Source organism: Catharus ustulatus, unplaced genomic scaffold, assembly GCF_009819885.2.
Source record: "Catharus ustulatus isolate bCatUst1 unplaced genomic scaffold, bCatUst1.pri.v2 scaffold_106_arrow_ctg1, whole genome shotgun sequence".
Lineage (NCBI taxonomy): Eukaryota > Metazoa > Chordata > Aves > Passeriformes > Turdidae > Catharus > Catharus ustulatus.
This window is the reverse complement of record NW_024879453.1, coordinates 94,933-111,014: the sequence shown is the minus strand read 5'-3', so window position 1 is coordinate 111,014 and position 16,082 is coordinate 94,933. Positions and strand designations below refer to the sequence as shown.

General features: G+C 49.6%; 2 protein-coding genes, 1 pseudogene and 4 gene segments (V, D, J or C); 3 read left to right on the top strand and 4 right to left on the bottom strand.

The window, feature by feature from the left end:
* Positions 1–3,658: 3,658 nt before the first annotated feature.
* Positions 3,659–4,032, bottom strand: LOC117011316 (annotated as a pseudogene).
* Positions 4,033–4,318: 286 nt separating this feature from the next.
* LOC117011315 lies at positions 4,319–5,620 on the top strand. The segment is given in 4 exon segments: positions 4,319–4,412; positions 4,727–4,896; positions 5,165–5,452; positions 5,589–5,620. Coding segments are annotated over 4 exon segments (584 nt in total).
* A 1,449-nt stretch (positions 5,621–7,069) lies between these two features.
* LOC117011314 lies at positions 7,070–8,067 on the bottom strand. The segment is given in 2 exon segments: positions 7,070–7,491; positions 8,040–8,067. Coding segments are annotated over 2 exon segments (450 nt in total).
* Positions 8,068–8,269: 202 nt separating this feature from the next.
* LOC117011313 (immunoglobulin alpha-2 heavy chain-like) lies at positions 8,270–10,142 on the bottom strand (the record flags this gene model as incomplete). The annotated part of the gene is made up of 3 exons (XM_033086669.1): positions 8,270–8,302; positions 8,779–9,074; positions 9,794–10,142. Coding segments are annotated over 3 exons (678 nt in total), but the record flags the coding sequence as incomplete, so codon positions are not given.
* Positions 10,143–10,297: 155 nt separating this feature from the next.
* LOC117011312 lies at positions 10,298–12,309 on the top strand (the record flags this gene model as incomplete). The annotated part of the segment is given in 3 exon segments: positions 10,298–10,588; positions 11,428–11,713; positions 12,257–12,309. Coding segments are annotated over 3 exon segments (630 nt in total), but the record flags the coding sequence as incomplete, so codon positions are not given.
* A 261-nt stretch (positions 12,310–12,570) lies between these two features.
* On the top strand, positions 12,571–13,065 carry LOC117011311 (the record flags this gene model as incomplete). The annotated part of the segment is given in 1 exon segment: positions 12,571–13,065. A coding segment is annotated over 1 exon segment (495 nt), but the record flags the coding sequence as incomplete, so codon positions are not given.
* Positions 13,066–13,088: 23 nt separating this feature from the next.
* On the bottom strand, positions 13,089–14,598 carry LOC117011310 (the record flags this gene model as incomplete). The annotated part of the gene is made up of 2 exons (XM_033086668.1): positions 13,089–13,516; positions 14,256–14,598. Coding segments are annotated over 2 exons (771 nt in total), but the record flags the coding sequence as incomplete, so codon positions are not given.
* Positions 14,599–16,082: the final 1,484 nt, after the last annotated feature.

Below are 16,082 nucleotides of genomic sequence, written 5' to 3'. Positions count from 1 at the left end.
TCTCTTATTTTCATTTAATTTTGATTATCTTAATTTAATTTAATTATTCCACTTCTTTTAAAATAATTTAATTCCATTTATATCCATTTTTAAATTCCAATTAATAATTCAATTTATTGTCTTCTTTCTTTCCTTTATTTCCCCTTGTTTTTACTTTATTTAATTTTTATTTTATTTCTTCTCTTTTTCATTTTATTTCCTTTATTTTCCCAATTATTTTTATCACGTTTAAATTTATTTTTAATTGCGATTTTATTTAATTTTATTTATTGTTAAATTTTAATTAATTTATTCAACTGTTACTCTTAATTCTATTTATTTTCCTTTATTCGATTTCCTGTTATTATTTAATTATTAAATAATAAATCATAAATTAATATATTTTGTATCAATTAATTAATTACAAAATTTGTGTTGATAAATTTTTTATCATTTTAATTTCCTTTTATTTTTAATTCAATTTTTTATTCCGTTTCATTTTTAAAATTCATATTAAATTGGGATAAAATAAAATAAAATAAAATAAAGTTAAATAAAATAATTAAATTAAATTAAAATAAATTAAATTACATTAAATTAAATTACATTAAACTAAATTTTAAAATAAAAATAAAAATTAAATTACATTAAATTAAATTACATTAAACTAAATTTAAAAATAAAAATAAAAATAAAAATTAAAAATATAAAAAAATAAAATTAAATTTAAAAATAAAATTAAATAAAATAGAATTTTAAAATAAAATAAAATACGCATCTGTTGAATATTTTATTTCACTTCATTTTTAATTTTATTTGACATATTTATTTAATTGTTTAATTACAATTATTTAATTCCATTTAATTCCTTTTTATTTCACTTTATCACCAAAAACTCCCAACGATTGCAAAGGTAAAAATTAAAAGAAAAGAAAACCAAATAAAACCGAGAAGAAAATGAAATTATTTATTTTGTAATTGAAATAAGAGTTTTATTAATAATAATTGAAACTTAATAAAATTTAATTAATTTTAATCGGTGTTAATAAACAATAATAACCGGGTAAAATATTAAAGGATACTGAAATAAATAAAAATATTTTAAAATAAAATAAAAATTATTATTAATAATAAATAGAAATATTTTGAAAGAAAAATAATCTGAACAAAATAAAAAAATTTAAAGTGATTAATAAACCTCAAATAAACAAAGTTAACAAATTAATGATTAAAGTAATTTATCTGTAATTAAATTAAAATTAAATGAAATAAATTAAATTAGAAATTGCAGGACAAAAATGAAGTTCCCCAATTGGCAAAGAATTAATTAATTTCAGGATTAAATCAGCGATAAAGAGCAATTAAAAATTGAAAATTTAATTAATAAAAGGAACTAAAATTATTAATGGAAAAAACCCAAAAATTTAAGGGCACGAAAATCAATGAAGAAAATAAAATAAACGAAAATAAAATAAAATAAACGAAAATAAAATAAAATAAAATAAAATAAAATAAAATAAAATAAAATAAAACAAAATAAAATAAAACAAAATTAAATTAAAAATAAATTAAAATACAAAAATAAAAATGAAATAAAACCCAAATAAACTAAATAAATACAAATAAAAATGAAATAAAATAAAATAAAAACTGTTAATTAAACTCAATAAAAATATTTTAAGTTAGAAGTGACGAAAATAAAAACCATAATTTGAAATTAATTTAAAATAAATAAATGAAATAAATCTAAAATAAAAAGAATAAGAATAACCAGAGATCAATAATTTGATCAATTGAAGCAAAATAATGAAAATAATCACAATTAAAATTATTAGGAAATATAGAAAATAATTAAAGATAATAAACACCGATTAAAATTAACAAATATGGAAGGAAATTAATAATTATTAAGAGTAATTAATGACAAATAATCAAGATAAGAATCGAGATTAAGGAAAAGAATCCTGTGAAAAAAAGAAAATTAATAGAAATAATAAACATTATTAATAAGGTTATTGAAATTAAAATTAAAATAAAATAAAAATAATAAAACGACACTAAGAGCAAATACTAACCAAATTAAAGGACAATAATTACAATAAAATAAAATAAAATAGGATAAAATAAAATAGGATAAAATAAAATAAAATAAAATAAAATAAAATAAAATAAAATAAAATAAAATGAAAAAAAATTTAATTTAATTTAATTTGATTTAAATAATTGAAGTAAAATAAATTAAAATATTAAATTATATTAAATTAAAATAAAGAAATAAAAATAGAAAGAAAACCATATAAAAAATAAAATATAAATAAATAAAATTAAATTAAATAATTAAAAATATAATTAAAATATTATAAAATAACATAAAAATAAAATTAAAATAAAATAAATAAAACTAAAATAAAATAAAACTTATATTAAATTAAATTAAATTAAATTAAATTAAAAAATAAAATAGAATTAAATAAAATAAAATAAAATAAAATAAAATAAAATAAAATAAAATAAATGCCCAAAATCCGATAAATTGACGAAAACCCAAATTAAAAATTGCAGAAAATAATGGAAATAAATTCAATTAACACACAATTAATGAAATGAACCCAAACCCTCCTGGCTCAGGTTTTTCTGCTCTCAGGGTCGGATCCGCCCCTTTGGGGACTTCCCCGAAAAGCCACAAAAAGGCCCAAAATGGCCCCAATTTCGGGTTTTGCTTTCAGTGCAGCTGCAGCTGCTGGCACCTGCTGGGGGTCATAATTAGTGCAGTTAATTAGAGTTATTTGAGCAGAAATTTAAGGCCAATATCCTTTAAAAACCTCCTGAATTAATAGGAATAAATAAAATATATAGTTTTATTTGATTCATTATAGTCTTTATTCATTTAGTTGGTTTTTATAGAGTGTAATGATTACCAGCATACAGGGCTATAATAAAAAATTTTTAGGGTCAATGACTGTCATCATCAGGGCTAATAATGCAATATATTTTGGTTCAAACTCAATTTAACCCCAAACACGCCCGGATCCGGCGCCTCATCCCCATCTCCCCTTGTTCCCGCAGGGCTCCGGGCGGCCGTGACCCTGCTGGAGTGCGGGGGGGACCTCCAGCCCCCCGGGGCCTCCCTGGTCCTTGTGTGTCGCTCCTCTGGATTAAATTTTGGGAGTTATGGAATGTTCTGGATCCGCCAGAGTGCCGGGAAGGTGCCGGAATGGGTTGCCACTATTCACAGCAGTGATGGGAGCTCCTGGTACGCGCCGTCGGTCAAGGGCCGGTTCACGATCTCCAGGGACAACGGGCAGAGCTCGGTGACGCTGACCATGAACAACCTCAAGGATGAGGATTCCGCCGTTTATTTCTGTGTTAAAAGTGCTGCTGCTAGTGCTCATGCTGGTGCTAATGATATTGATGATTTCCACCCCTTCCCGTCACTCTCACCCCACCTGTCCCCAAATGTCGCACGACCCTTCTGCTGAAACCTAAGCCTGGACTCCAAACTTGAGAATTTACCGTGAGTTTTCTTCGCTGGACCCAAAGTTGAGAACTAAATCTGTTGGAATCCGTTGGAATTTGTTCTCTAGAGGAACCCCATATGCACGTGTCTGCCCCAATTTGCCCAAAATGCGCACAAATAACGGGGTGAAAAGTTGATGTTTGTGGGAAGGGTCGGGGGTACAAGGACAGCGCAGGACACGGTGATGGGGACAAGGTCAAAACCATAGAAAGTGTAAGAAACACAAGTGAAACCCGAACAAGCACCATCATATTTGGCGCAGAAATAAACGCCGGAATCCTCCTCCTTGAGGTTGTTCATGGTCAGCGTCACCGAGCTCTGCCCGTTGTCCCTGGAGATCGAGAACCAGTCCTGCACTGATGACGCGTAGTAGGTGTAGTCACCGGTGCTGCTGATCTCTGCGACCGTTTCCAGCGCCTTCCCAGGGCTCTGCTGAACCCAGCCCATGTAGGAACTCCCAAAATCGAACCCAGAGGCGTGACAGAGCAGAGTCAGGGACCCCCCGGGGGCTGGAGGTCCCCCCCGCACTCCAGCAGGGTCACGGCCACCCGGAGCCCTGCGGGAACAAGGGGAGATGGGGATGAGGCGCCAGATCCGGGCGTGGCCCGGGCTGGGCGTGGCGCTCTGGGGCCCCTGGGGATGCAGAAACAAAGAGTCTGTGCCCAGTCCCAGTTATAAGGTGTTTATTGCGATTATTATTTACATTTATATCACCTTTGGGCAGCCGTGACCCTGCTGGAGTCCGGGGGGGACCTCCAGCCCCCCGGGGGGTCCCTCACTCTGCTCTGCCGTGGATCTGGATTCGATTTTGGGGGTTATGGAATGATCTGGATCCGCCAAAGACCCGGAAAGGGATTGGAATATGTTGCAGAGATTGACTATGATGGCGACACTTACTACGCGCCGTCGGTGCAGGGTCGGTTCAGGATCTCCAGGGACAACGGGCAGAGCTCGGTGACGCTGACCATGAACAGCCTCAAGGACGAGGATTCCGCCGTTTATTTCTGTGCCAGAAGTGCTGTTGCTGTTTGGGGTGCTGATGGCGCTGGTGCTAGTTTTGTTGATGGTTTCAGCCCCGTCCCGCTCCTCAGGTCCCCAGACCCTTCCCCAAATTTTTGGAGCCCGGTTTGGATTTTGGCAGCCTGGAAACCAACGGGAGGATTTGTTCCCGCTCTGTGCATTCCCGTTCTGGAGGAGCAAACCTGGAAGGGCCCTTTTGTGTCCCTGCAGGAGCGCAGGGAGCAGGGCCCGGCCCCGGCACAGCGTTTGTCCAGGCTCAGATAAAACCGGCAATCCTTCAATCCTGCACGGGGGGAGAGCACAAAGAGCAGGGAGGAGACCCCGAGGGCGGGGGAGCAGGAGTCGGGGTCCAGAGGAAAGAGAAGGAGGAGACGCTGCGAGTTTGGGCTGAGCCCAGAGCCGGCAATTAGTCTCCATCTGTTAATTAATTCATGGCACAACTGATCCTGCCCCTGCTCCATTGACTGGCCCTGAATTTATTATTTCTTTATTTTTTTTACACCTGTTAGGTACGACGCTTGCCTTGCTTTGGTTCCTGACACTAATAATGGAAAACTATACTTTGAAGTAAAAATTAACTCCAACACGCCCGGATCCGGCGCCTCAGCCCCATCTCCCCTTGTTCCCGCAGGGCTCCGGGCGGCCGTGACCCTGCTGGAGTGCGGGGGGGACCTCCAGCCCCCGGGGGGTCCCTGACTCTGCTCTGCCGCGCCTCCGGGTTCAGTTTTGAGGATTATGGAATGTTCTGGTTCCGCCAAAGACACGGAAAGGGACTGGAATACGTCGCAGGGATTGACAGTGATGAAGACACCGCCTACGCGCCCTCAGTCAAGGGCCGGTTCTCGATCTCCAGGGACAACGGGCAGAGCTCGGTGACGCTGACCATGAACAACCTCAAGGACGAGGATTCCGGCGTTTATTTCTGTGCCAAGAATGGTTATGGTTTTGTTGCTTGGTCTGGTGCTTATTTTGTTGATGGTTTTAGCCCCATCCCTCTCACCTGTCCCCAAATGTCCCCAGACCCTTCCCCCAGCCCTCAGCCCCTGCCCCAGTCCTGCCCCTTTGTCCCCAGTCTCCCTCAGTTGCCCCAATGGTCACCACTGACCCCAAACCCTCCCCTGGTTCTGCCCCAAATCTCAACCCAAAAATCAGAAATTCAGGGATTTGGACAAAGGCTCCGGCCTGGCCCCAGACCCGGCACCGAACCGCTTCTGCCGGCGTCGGCTCCGCGTCAGCTCGGCCAGTCAGGGGAGGGGGAGCCGGGGGAGATTTGGGGGAAATGGGAACAACTGGGGGGGAAAGTCGAGAGTTGGGACGAGCATGGAGGAGTTTGGGGGAGGACGTGAGGGAGGAAACCAATGGTTGGCCTATGGGGAAAGGATTGAGGGATTTCGGGAAATTTGGGAGCCCAGCACTTTGAGCATTCGGCGACAGTTGGAATCGTCTCCAAGACCAACAACAGCAGAAAATACAGCACCACAGCCACTGCTGTAACATCTGGCACAGAAATAAACGCTGGAATCCTCGTCCTTGAGGTTGTTCATGGTCAACGTCACCGAGCTCTGCCCGTTGTCCCTGGAGATCGAGAACCGGTCCTTGACCGACGGTGCGTAATCGGTGCTGCCACCAGTGTTGTAGATCCATGCAACAAATTCCAGCCCCTTTCCAGGTTTTTGGCGGAACCAGAAAATGTCGTGGCTCCCAAAATCGAATCCATTCCCGTGGCAGAGCAGAGTCAGGGACCCCCCGGGGGGCTGGAGGTCCCCCCTGCACTCCAGCAGGGTCACGGCCGCCCAGAGCCCTGCGGGAACAAGGGGAGATGGGGATGAGGCGCCGGATCCGGGCGTGGCCCGGACTGGGCGTGGTTCTCTGGAGGCGCCTGGGACCCACCTGGCAGGGCCAGCAGGGCCAGGAGGGCGAGGAGCGGGAGGGAACTCGAGGCCATGGCCGGGATGTGCCGGGTACGGGGTCCTGGGGGGGTTTGGGGCAGAACCGGTGAAGATTTGGGGCTGGGATGAGGCGACCGTGACCCTGCTGGAGTGCGGGGGGGACCTCCAGCCCCCCGGGGGGTCCCTGACTCTGCTCTGCCGCGGGTCTGGATTCGATTTCGGGCGTTCCTCCTTGGTCTGGGCCCGCCAGAGCCCTGGGAAGGCGCTGGAATACATGGCAGGGATTGACTATGATGGAGACACCCGGTACCCACCGTCCTTGAAGGGCTGGTTCTCGATCTCCAGGGACAACGGGCAGAGCTCGGTGACGCTGACCATGAACAGCCTCAAGGACGAGGATTCCAGCGTTTATTTCTGTGCCAAGACTGCTGGTGGTTATGCTACTCTTGCTGCTAATGTTGATGGTTTTGGCCCCATCCCTGTCACTGCATCCCCATCATTCCCCATTTGTTGCCAGGCTTTTTCCTCACACCCCAAACCTTGACCCCTTTATTGAGTTAGGTTGAGTAAGATGTGGGAGGACACGGCTGAGACCAGTTCCTCTGGGAAACAGATTCCAGCAGATACAAATCTTAACTTTGGGCCCAGTACTAAAGACTCAGGCTCAGTGTTCAAGGTCAGAATCAAGACTTGAGGTGTGGAGACGATGGGGACACAGTGATGGGGACAGGGAAAAAACAGCATCATTAGCACCAGCATCATTAGCACGAGCATCATTAGCATAACCCCTGGCACAGAAATAAACGGCGGAATCCTCGTCCTTGAGGCTGTTCATGGTCAGCGTCACCGAGCTCTGCCCGTTGTCCCTGGAGATCGTGAACCGGCCCTTGACCGATGGCGCGTAGAAGGTGCTGCCATCGCTCCTGATCCCTGTGAGCCATTCCAGCGCCTTCCCGGGGCTTTGCCGAACCCAGGCCATGTCGTAACTCCCAAAAGTGAGCCCGGAGGCGCGGCAGAGCAGAGTCAGGGACCCCCCGGGGGGCTGGAGGTCCCCCCCGCACTCCAACAGGGTCACGGTTGCCTCATCTCAGCCCCAGATCTTCACCGGTTCAGCCCCAGACTCCACTGGTTTGATCTAAATCTCCCTCAGAATTTTCCTGAATTTAAAAATCACAGAAAATAATGAAAATATCTTCAATTAACAAACAATTAATGAAATGAACCCAAACCCTCCTGGCTCAGGTTTTTCTGCTTTCAGGGCCGGATCCGTCCCTTTGGGGACTTCCACAAAAAGCCACAAAAGGCCCAAAATGGCCCCAAATTTCGGGTTTTGCTTTCAGTGCACCTGCAGCTGCTGGCACCTGCTGGGGGGCAGTAATTAGTGCACTGAATTAGTGCTATTAGAGTGTAGACTTAGGACCTATACCCAAAAAGAACTCTCCTCCATTAATAGGAATAATTAAATTAAATTGTTTCATTTGTTTCATTTTAATTTTTATTAATGTAATTTATTTTTCTACGTATTATTAATTATTGGTAAACAGGGTTACAATTAAGGTTTATTGAGATTGGTGACTTTCATTAGTGGGGTGAATAATCGAAGATTTTGGGTTCAAACTCAATTTAACCCCAACGTGCCCGGATCCGGCGCCTCATCCCCATCTCCCCTTGTTCCCGCAGGGCTCCGGGCGGCCGTGACCCTACTGGAGTGTGGGGGGGACCTCCAGCCCCCCGGGGGGTCCCTGACTCTGCTCTGCCGTGGAAATGGATTCAATTTTGGAGAATTTGGGATGGGCTGGTACCGCCAGAGTCCCGGGAAGGCGCTGGATTGGGTTGCACGTATCAGCAAGGATGGCAGCGCCTACTACTCGCCGTCTGTCAAGGGGCAGTTCTCGATCTCCAGGGACAACGGGCAGAGCTCGGTGTCGCTGACCATGAACAACCTCAAGGACGAGGATTCTGGTGTTTATTTCTGTGGCAAATGTAATAATGCTAGTTGTTACTGGGGTGCTGCTGCTGGTGGTATTTATGTTGGTTTGGTGCCCACTGGGGAGGTTTGGGTTTGCTGACCCTTTTCGAGATTTTTCTTGACCCAGGGGAATCCTCAGGGCAATGGTCACGAGGGAAGGGAGTGGAAATCTGGGATGAAAGGTGGAGATTTGGGGCACACGGACCCAACGGGGGGAAAGATGAATTTTGAGCGAGCGCTGGAAGAATTTGGAGCAAAATGACCGAGATTTGGAAGGTAGGGCTTGGATTTGGGTAAACAGTGTGGGAAACTTGGGACATTTGGGGACCCAACAATGAGGGCTTGGGACCACAACCAGCATTGTCGATATAACTGCGACTACCAAGAGCAACAGCAGCAGTTACAGCATAGTGACAATTCCAGCTGTAACATTTGGCGCAGAAATAAACAGCGGAATCCTCGTCCTTGAGGTTGTTCATGGTCAGCGTCACCGAGCTCTGCCCGTTGTCCCTGGAGATCGAGAACCGGCCCGGCACTGATGGCGCATAGTAGGCACTGCCAGTGTAGGTGATCAGTGCAACGTATTCCAGCGCCTTTCCAGGTTGTTGTCGGATCCAGTACATGTCATAAGTCCCGAAATCGAATCCCGAGGCACGGCAGAGCAGAGTCAGGGACCCCCCCGGGGGGCTGGATGTCCCCCCTGGACTCCAGCAGGGTCACGGCCTCCCAAAGATGATATAAATGTGAATAACAATCACAATAAACACTTTTTAACTTGGACTGGGTACTGAGTCTTTGTTTTTGAATCCCTGGGTAACTCCGGAGCGCCACGCCCAGCCCGGGCCACGCCCGGATCCGGCGCCTCATCCCCATCTCCCCTTGTTCCCACAGGGCTCCGGGCGGTCGTGACCCTGCTGGAGTGCGGGGGGGACCTCCAGCCCCCCGGGGGGTCCCTGACTCTGCTCTGCCGTGCCTCCGGGTTTGATTTTGTGAGTTATGGAATGATCTGGTCCCGCCAGAGCCCTGGGAAGGCGCTGGAATGGCTCGTAGGGGTCAGGAATGAAGGCAGGGCTGACTACGCGCCGTCGGTCAAGGGCCGGTTCACGATCTCCAGGGACAACGGGCAGAGCTCGGTGACGCTGACCATGAACGACCTCAAGGACGAGGATTCCGCCGTTTATTTCTGTGCCAGAAGTGGTGGTGATGGTTGGGCTGCTGCTCAACCCCGTGCCTCTGTCCCCAGCTGTCCCCAGACCCCTCTCCTGTCCCTGTCCATTCCCCCACCCTCCGGCCGGGCCCAAGGCATGGACAGTTCCAGAGTCTGTGCCCGACACATCAGCACCATGTGGGGTTTGGGGGACGGGTCTGGGGACATTTGGGGACAGGGAGAGGGCACAGCGACCGGGAGGGGATCGACACCATCAACAGATTCAGCAACAGCGTGGTCACCAGCAGCACCAGCACTTTTACCGCAGAAATAAACGGCGGAATCCTCGTCCTTGAGGTTGTTCATGGTCAGCGTCACCGAGCTCTGCCCGTTGTCCCTGGAGATCGTGAACCGACCCTGCACCGACGGCACGTACCGGGTGTAACTGCCATCGTTCTTGATCCCTGCGACCCATTCCAGCGCCTTCCCAGGGCTCTGGCGGGTCCAGAACATTCCATAATCCCCCAAAGAGAATCCATTCCCGCGGCAGAGCAGAGTCAGGGACCCCCCGGGGATCTGGAGGTCTCCCTCTGACTCCAGCACGGTCACGGCCGCCCGGAGATGAAATAAATGTAAATATTAATCACAACAAACACTTTGTATCTTGGACTGGGTACTGAGTCTTTCTTTCTCCATGCCCCAGAGCGCCACGCCCAGCCCGGGCCACGCCCGGATCCGGCTCCTCATCCCCATCTCCCCTTGTTCCCGCAGGGCTCCGGGCGGCCGTGACCCTGCTGGAGTGCGGGGGGGACCTCCAGCCCCCCGGGGGGTCCCTGACTCTGCTCTGCCGCGCCTCTGGATTCAATTTTGGGACTTACAGCATGTGCTGGGTCCGCCAGAGCTCCGGGAAGGCACTGGAATGGCTCGCAGGGATCGGCTACAGTGGTAGCACCTACTACGCGCCGTCGTTCAAGGACCGGTTCAGGATCTCCAGGGACAACGGGCAGAGCTCGGTGACGCTGACCATGAACAGCCTCAAGGACGAGGATTCCGCCGTTTATTTTTGTGCCAGAGATTGTGCTGGTACTGCTGATGCTAATAGTCGTGGCTTTTACCCTTTCCCCATCACCAGGTTTCCCTCGTCCCCAAACCCCAAACCTTGACTCTGGCCTTGAGTACTGATCCTGAGTCTTTAGTACTGGGCCCAAATTTGAGATTTGTATCTTCTGGAATCTGTTGGAATCTGTTGGAATCTGTTTCCCAGAGGAACTCATCTCAGCCGTGTCCTCCTGCAACTGAACTGAACCTGACCAAATAAAGGGGTCAGGGGTTTGGGGTGAGAGAAAAACGTGTGGGGACATTTGGGGAATGGAGGGGACACAGGGACTGGGATGGGGCCAAAACCATCAACATAAGCAACACGAGCAGCATAACCACCAGCAGTTTTGGCACAGAAATAAACGGCGGAATCCTCGTCCTTGAGGTTGTTCATGGTCAGCGTCACCGAGCTCTGCCCGTTGTCCCTCGAGATCGAGAACCGGCTCTTGACTGACGGTGAGTACCGGGTGTCTCCATCATAGCCAATCCCTGCGACGTATTCCAGCACCTTCCCAGGGCTCTGGCGGGCCCAGACCAAGGAGGAACGCCCGAAATCGAATCCAGATCCGTGGCAGAGCAGAGTCAGGGACCCCCCGGGGGGCTGGAGGTCCCCCCCGCACTCCAGCAGGGTCACGGCCGCCCGGAGTCCTTCGGGAACAAGGGGAGATGGGGATGAGGCGCCGAATCCGGGCGTGGCCCGGGCTGGGCGTGGCGCTCTGGGGCCCCTGGGGATGCAGATACAAAGAGTCTGTGCCCAGTCCCAGTTACAAAGTGTTCGTTGGGATATTTGTGTTTATCTCGGCTCCAGCCCCCCGGGGGTTCCCTGACTCTGCTCTGCCGCGCCTCCGGGTTCAATCTCGGAGATTATGGAATGTTCTGGATCCGTCAGAGCCCCGGGAAGGCGCTGGAATACGTTGCACAGATTGGCTACAATGGTGCCAACATCCACTACGCGCCGTCGTTCAAGGGCCGGGTCACGATCTCCAGGGACAACGGGCAGAGCTCGGTGACGCTGACCATGAACAACCTCAAGGACGAGGATTCCGGCATTTATTTCTGTGCCAAAAGTCCTGGTGGTCCTGCCTGGATCGCTGGTGTTGGTTATGTTGATGGATTTTACTCCATCCCTGTCACTGCATCACCACTTGTCCCCTCCTGCCCCCACCTGACCTCAGCTGTCCCCAAATGTCCCCAGACACTCCTCAGCTCTCAGCTCTGCCCCGGCTCTGTCACCGTCCCTCGGTCGTGTCACAAGCACACGAACGCAATCACAACGCTGCCCCTTTGCTCTGCACCCTCTCCAGTTCATTTCCTCGGCACAAAGCGCGATCCTCAGTCCCTGACGGTCCCACAGGCACCGATGGCATTGATGGGGGGGGAGTCTGGGGACATCTGGGGACAACAGGAGGGACAGGAACGAGGCCAGGAACATCAATATACTGAGCACGACCACCACTCCAACCACTGCTGTAATCTTTGGCACAGAAATAAACGGCGGAATCCTCGTCCTTGAGGTTGTTCATGGTCAGCATCACCGAGCTCTGCCCGTTGTCCCTGGAGAGTAAGAACCGACCCTTGACCGACGGCGCGTAGTAGGTGTAACCTCCATCACTCTTGATCTGTGCGATCCATTCCAGACCTTTCCCGGGTCTTTGGCGAATCCAGTACATTCCGAAAGTCCCAAATGTGAACCCTGACCCGCGGCAGAGCAGAGTCAGGGACCCCCCAGGGGGCTGGATGTCCCCCCTGGACTCCAGAAGGGTCACGGTCTCCCAAAGACGATATAAATGTAAATAATAATCACAATAAACAGCTTTTAATTGGGACTGGGTACTGAGTCTTTGGTTCTGCATCTCCGGGCGCCTCCGGAGCGCCACGCCCAGCCCGGACCACGCCCGGATCCGGCGCCTCATCCCCATCTCCCCTTGTTCCTGCAGGGCTCCGGGCGGCCGTGACCCTGCTGGAGTGCGGGGGGGACCTCCAGCCCCCCGGGGGGTCCCTGACTCTGCTCTGCCGCACCTCCGGGTTAAATTTCGGAAGCTCCTACATGCAGTGGGTCCGCCAGAGCCCCGGGAATGTGCTGGAATACGTCGCAGAGATCACCAGCAGTGGCAGCACCTACTACGCGCCGTCCATCAAGGGCCGGTTCACGATCTCCAAGGACAACGGGCAGAGCTCGGTGACGCTGACCATGAACAGCCTCAAGGACGAGGATTCCGGCGTTTATTTCTGTGCCACAAACACTGCTGGTTATGGTGGTGTTTATGCTATTGATGGCTTTGGTCCCGTCCCCTTCCCCAGGTCCCCAAGTGTCCCCAAACTCCAACCCTTGACTGTGAACTTCAGCACTGACCCCGAGTGTTCAGCCCTGGGCCCAAAGTTGAGCTCTGAATCTTTTTGGTTCCGTTCGAATTTGTTGGAATCTTTTCCTAGTGGGATCCCATGAGGACATGACCTCCCAAATTTGTCCTAAACCAAAACAAACAATGGGGTGAAGGGTTGGGGCTTGAGACAAGGATCTGGGGCACAGGGACAGGTGGGAACGGTGCCAAAATCAGCAATATCATCAACAGCAGCAATACCAGCGCAGCAACTGTCGACAGATTTGGCACAGAAATAAACGGCGGAATCCTCGTCCTTGAGGTTGTTCATGGTCAGCGTCACCAAGCTCTGCCCGTTGTCCCTGGAGATCCAGAACCGGCCCCGCACCGAGGCCCCATAGAAGGTGTAACCTCCATCGCCGCTGATCAGTGCCACGAATTCAAGCCCCTTCCCGAAGCTCTGCCGGACCCATCTCATTTCGTAACTCCCAAAACTGAATCCAGAGCCACGGCAAACCAGGGCCAAGGTGGCCCCAGGGGGCTGGAGGTCCCCCCCGGACTCCAGCAGGGTCACGGCTGCCCAAAAATGATATAAATTTAAATAATAATCACAATAAACTCCTGTTAACTGGTACTGGGTACTGAGTCTTTGTTTCTGCATCCCCAGGGGCCCCAGAGCGCCACACCCAGCCCAAGCCACGCCCGGATCCGGCGCCTCATCCCCATCTCCCCTTGTTCCCGCAGGGCTCCGGGCGGCCGTGACCCTGCTGGAGTGCGGGGGGGACCTCCAGCCCCCCGGGGGGTCCCTGACTATGCTCTGCCGTGCCTCTGGGTTCGATCTTGGGAAATTTGCAATGGGTTGGATCTGCCAGAGCCCCAGGAAGTCACCGGAACTCGTTGCGCGGGTGAGCTGGAAGAGTGGCATTTACTACGCGCCGTCAGTCAAGGGCCGGTTCACGTTGGCCACCGATGACGGACAGAGCTCGGTGACGCTGACCATGAACAACCTCAATGACGAGGATTCCGCCGTTTATTTCTGTGCCAAATCTGCTCACACTGATGGTGGTTGGGATGCTGCTACTGCTCCAGTTTATGGTTTTGGCCCTGTTGCCATGACCTGGTCCTAACTTGTCACTGTGCCCTGAATTCCTTCCCCAAATTCTCACCTCCTGGTCCTCAGTCCCCACCTTTTTGGTTCCTCATCCTGACCTTGCCCCTCTAAAGGAATCGCTTGCCCCAAAACTCAGCCAGCTCCTGTGAAAGCCACATTGTCCCGCCAAAGCCGCCCGGGCTGAAAACAACCCCCAGTGCTGACCCAAATCTTCAACAGCACCAGCGTTTGCATCGGGACGGGCATTTTTGGCACAGAAATAAACACTGGAATCCTCGTCCTTGAGGTTGTTCATGGTCAGCGTCACCGAGCTCTGCCCGTTGTCCCTGGAGATCGAGAACCGGCCCTTGAACGATGGTGAGTAGTGGGTGGTGTCACCATCGTTGTAGATACTCGCCACGAATTCCAGCGCCTTCCCAGGGCTCTGGCGGGTCCAGAACATTCCATAATTCCCGAAATCGAATCCACTCCCGCGGCAGAGCAGAGTCAGGGACCCCCCGGGGGGCTGGAGGTCCCCCCCGCACTCCAGCAGGGTCACGGCCGCCCGGAGCCCTGCGGGAACAAGGGGAGATGGGGATGAGGCGCCGGATCCGGGCGTGGCCCGGGCTGGGCGTGGCGCTCTGGGGCCCCCGGGGATGCAGAAACAAAGAGTCTGTGCCCAGTCCCAGTTACAAAGTGTTCATTGGGATATTTGTGTTTGTCTCAGCTCCAGCCCCCCGGGGGTTCCCTGACTCTGTTCTGCCACGCCTCCGGATTCGATTTCGGGAGTTTTGGAATGATCTGGATCCGTCAGAGCCCCGGGAAGTCGCTGGAATACGTTGCAAGTATCAGTAGTGGTGGTTACACCCACTACGCGCCGTCGGTCAAGGGTCGGTTCTCGATCTCCAGGGACAACGGGCAGAGCTCGGTGACGCTGACCATGAACAGCCTCAAGGACGAGGATTCCGCCGTTTATTTCTGCTGCAAACGTTCTACCAGTAGTTATGGTGCTGCTTCTGCTGCTCTTGTTGGTTTTGGTGACCGTCGTTTGTGTCTCCAAGGCCCCATTGTTGGATCCCCAAATGTCGCAAAATCTCAAGAACCTTCTCTGGATTCCCAACCTCATCCTTGAGTTTCTCCCCCAAACTCCTCCATCCTTGCCCCAGCTATCGAATTTTCCCCAAGTTGTTCCCATTTCCCCCAAATCTCCCCCGCCTCCCCCTCCCCTGACTGGCCGAGCTGACGCGGAGCCGACGCCGGCAGAAGCGGTTCGGTGCCGGGTCGGGGGCCGGGCCGGAGCCTTTGCCCAAATCCCTGAATTTCTGATTTTTGGGTTGAGATTTGGGTCAGAACCAGGGGAGGGTTTGGGGTCAGTGGTGACCATTGGGGCAACCGGGGGAGACTGGGGACAAAGGGTCAGGACTGGGGCAGGGGTTGAGGGCTGGGGGAAGGGTCTGAGGACACCTGAGGGCAGGTGGGCTCACACTGATGTGGATGGGGCCTTAAACATCAACATAATAAACTCCAGTACCAGTGCCTCCATAAGTAGATTTGGCACAGAAATAAACGGCGGAATCCTCGTCCTTGAGGTCATTCATGGTCAGTGTCACCGAGCTCTGCCCGTTGTCCCTCGAGATGGTGACCCGGCCCTTGAGCGATGAGGAGTAGTAACTGGTGCCGGCATTACTGATACTTGCAACAAATTGCAGCGCTTTCCCAGGGTTCTGGCGGATCCACAGCATTCCATAACTCGAGAATCCGAACCCAGACCCGTGGCAGAGCAGAGTCAGGGACCCCCCGGGGGGCTGGAGGTCCCCCCCGCACTCCAACAGGGTCACGGCCGCCCGGAGCCCTGCGGGAACAAGGGGAGATGGGGATGAGGCGCCAGATCCGGGCGTGGCCTGGGCTGGGCCTGGCGCTCTGGAGGCGCCCGGGGATGTAAAAACAAAGACTCAGTACCCAGTACAAGTTAAAAGCTGTTTATTGTCATTATTATTTACATTTATATCATCTTTGGGCGGTCATGACCCTGTTGGAGTCCAGGGGGGACCT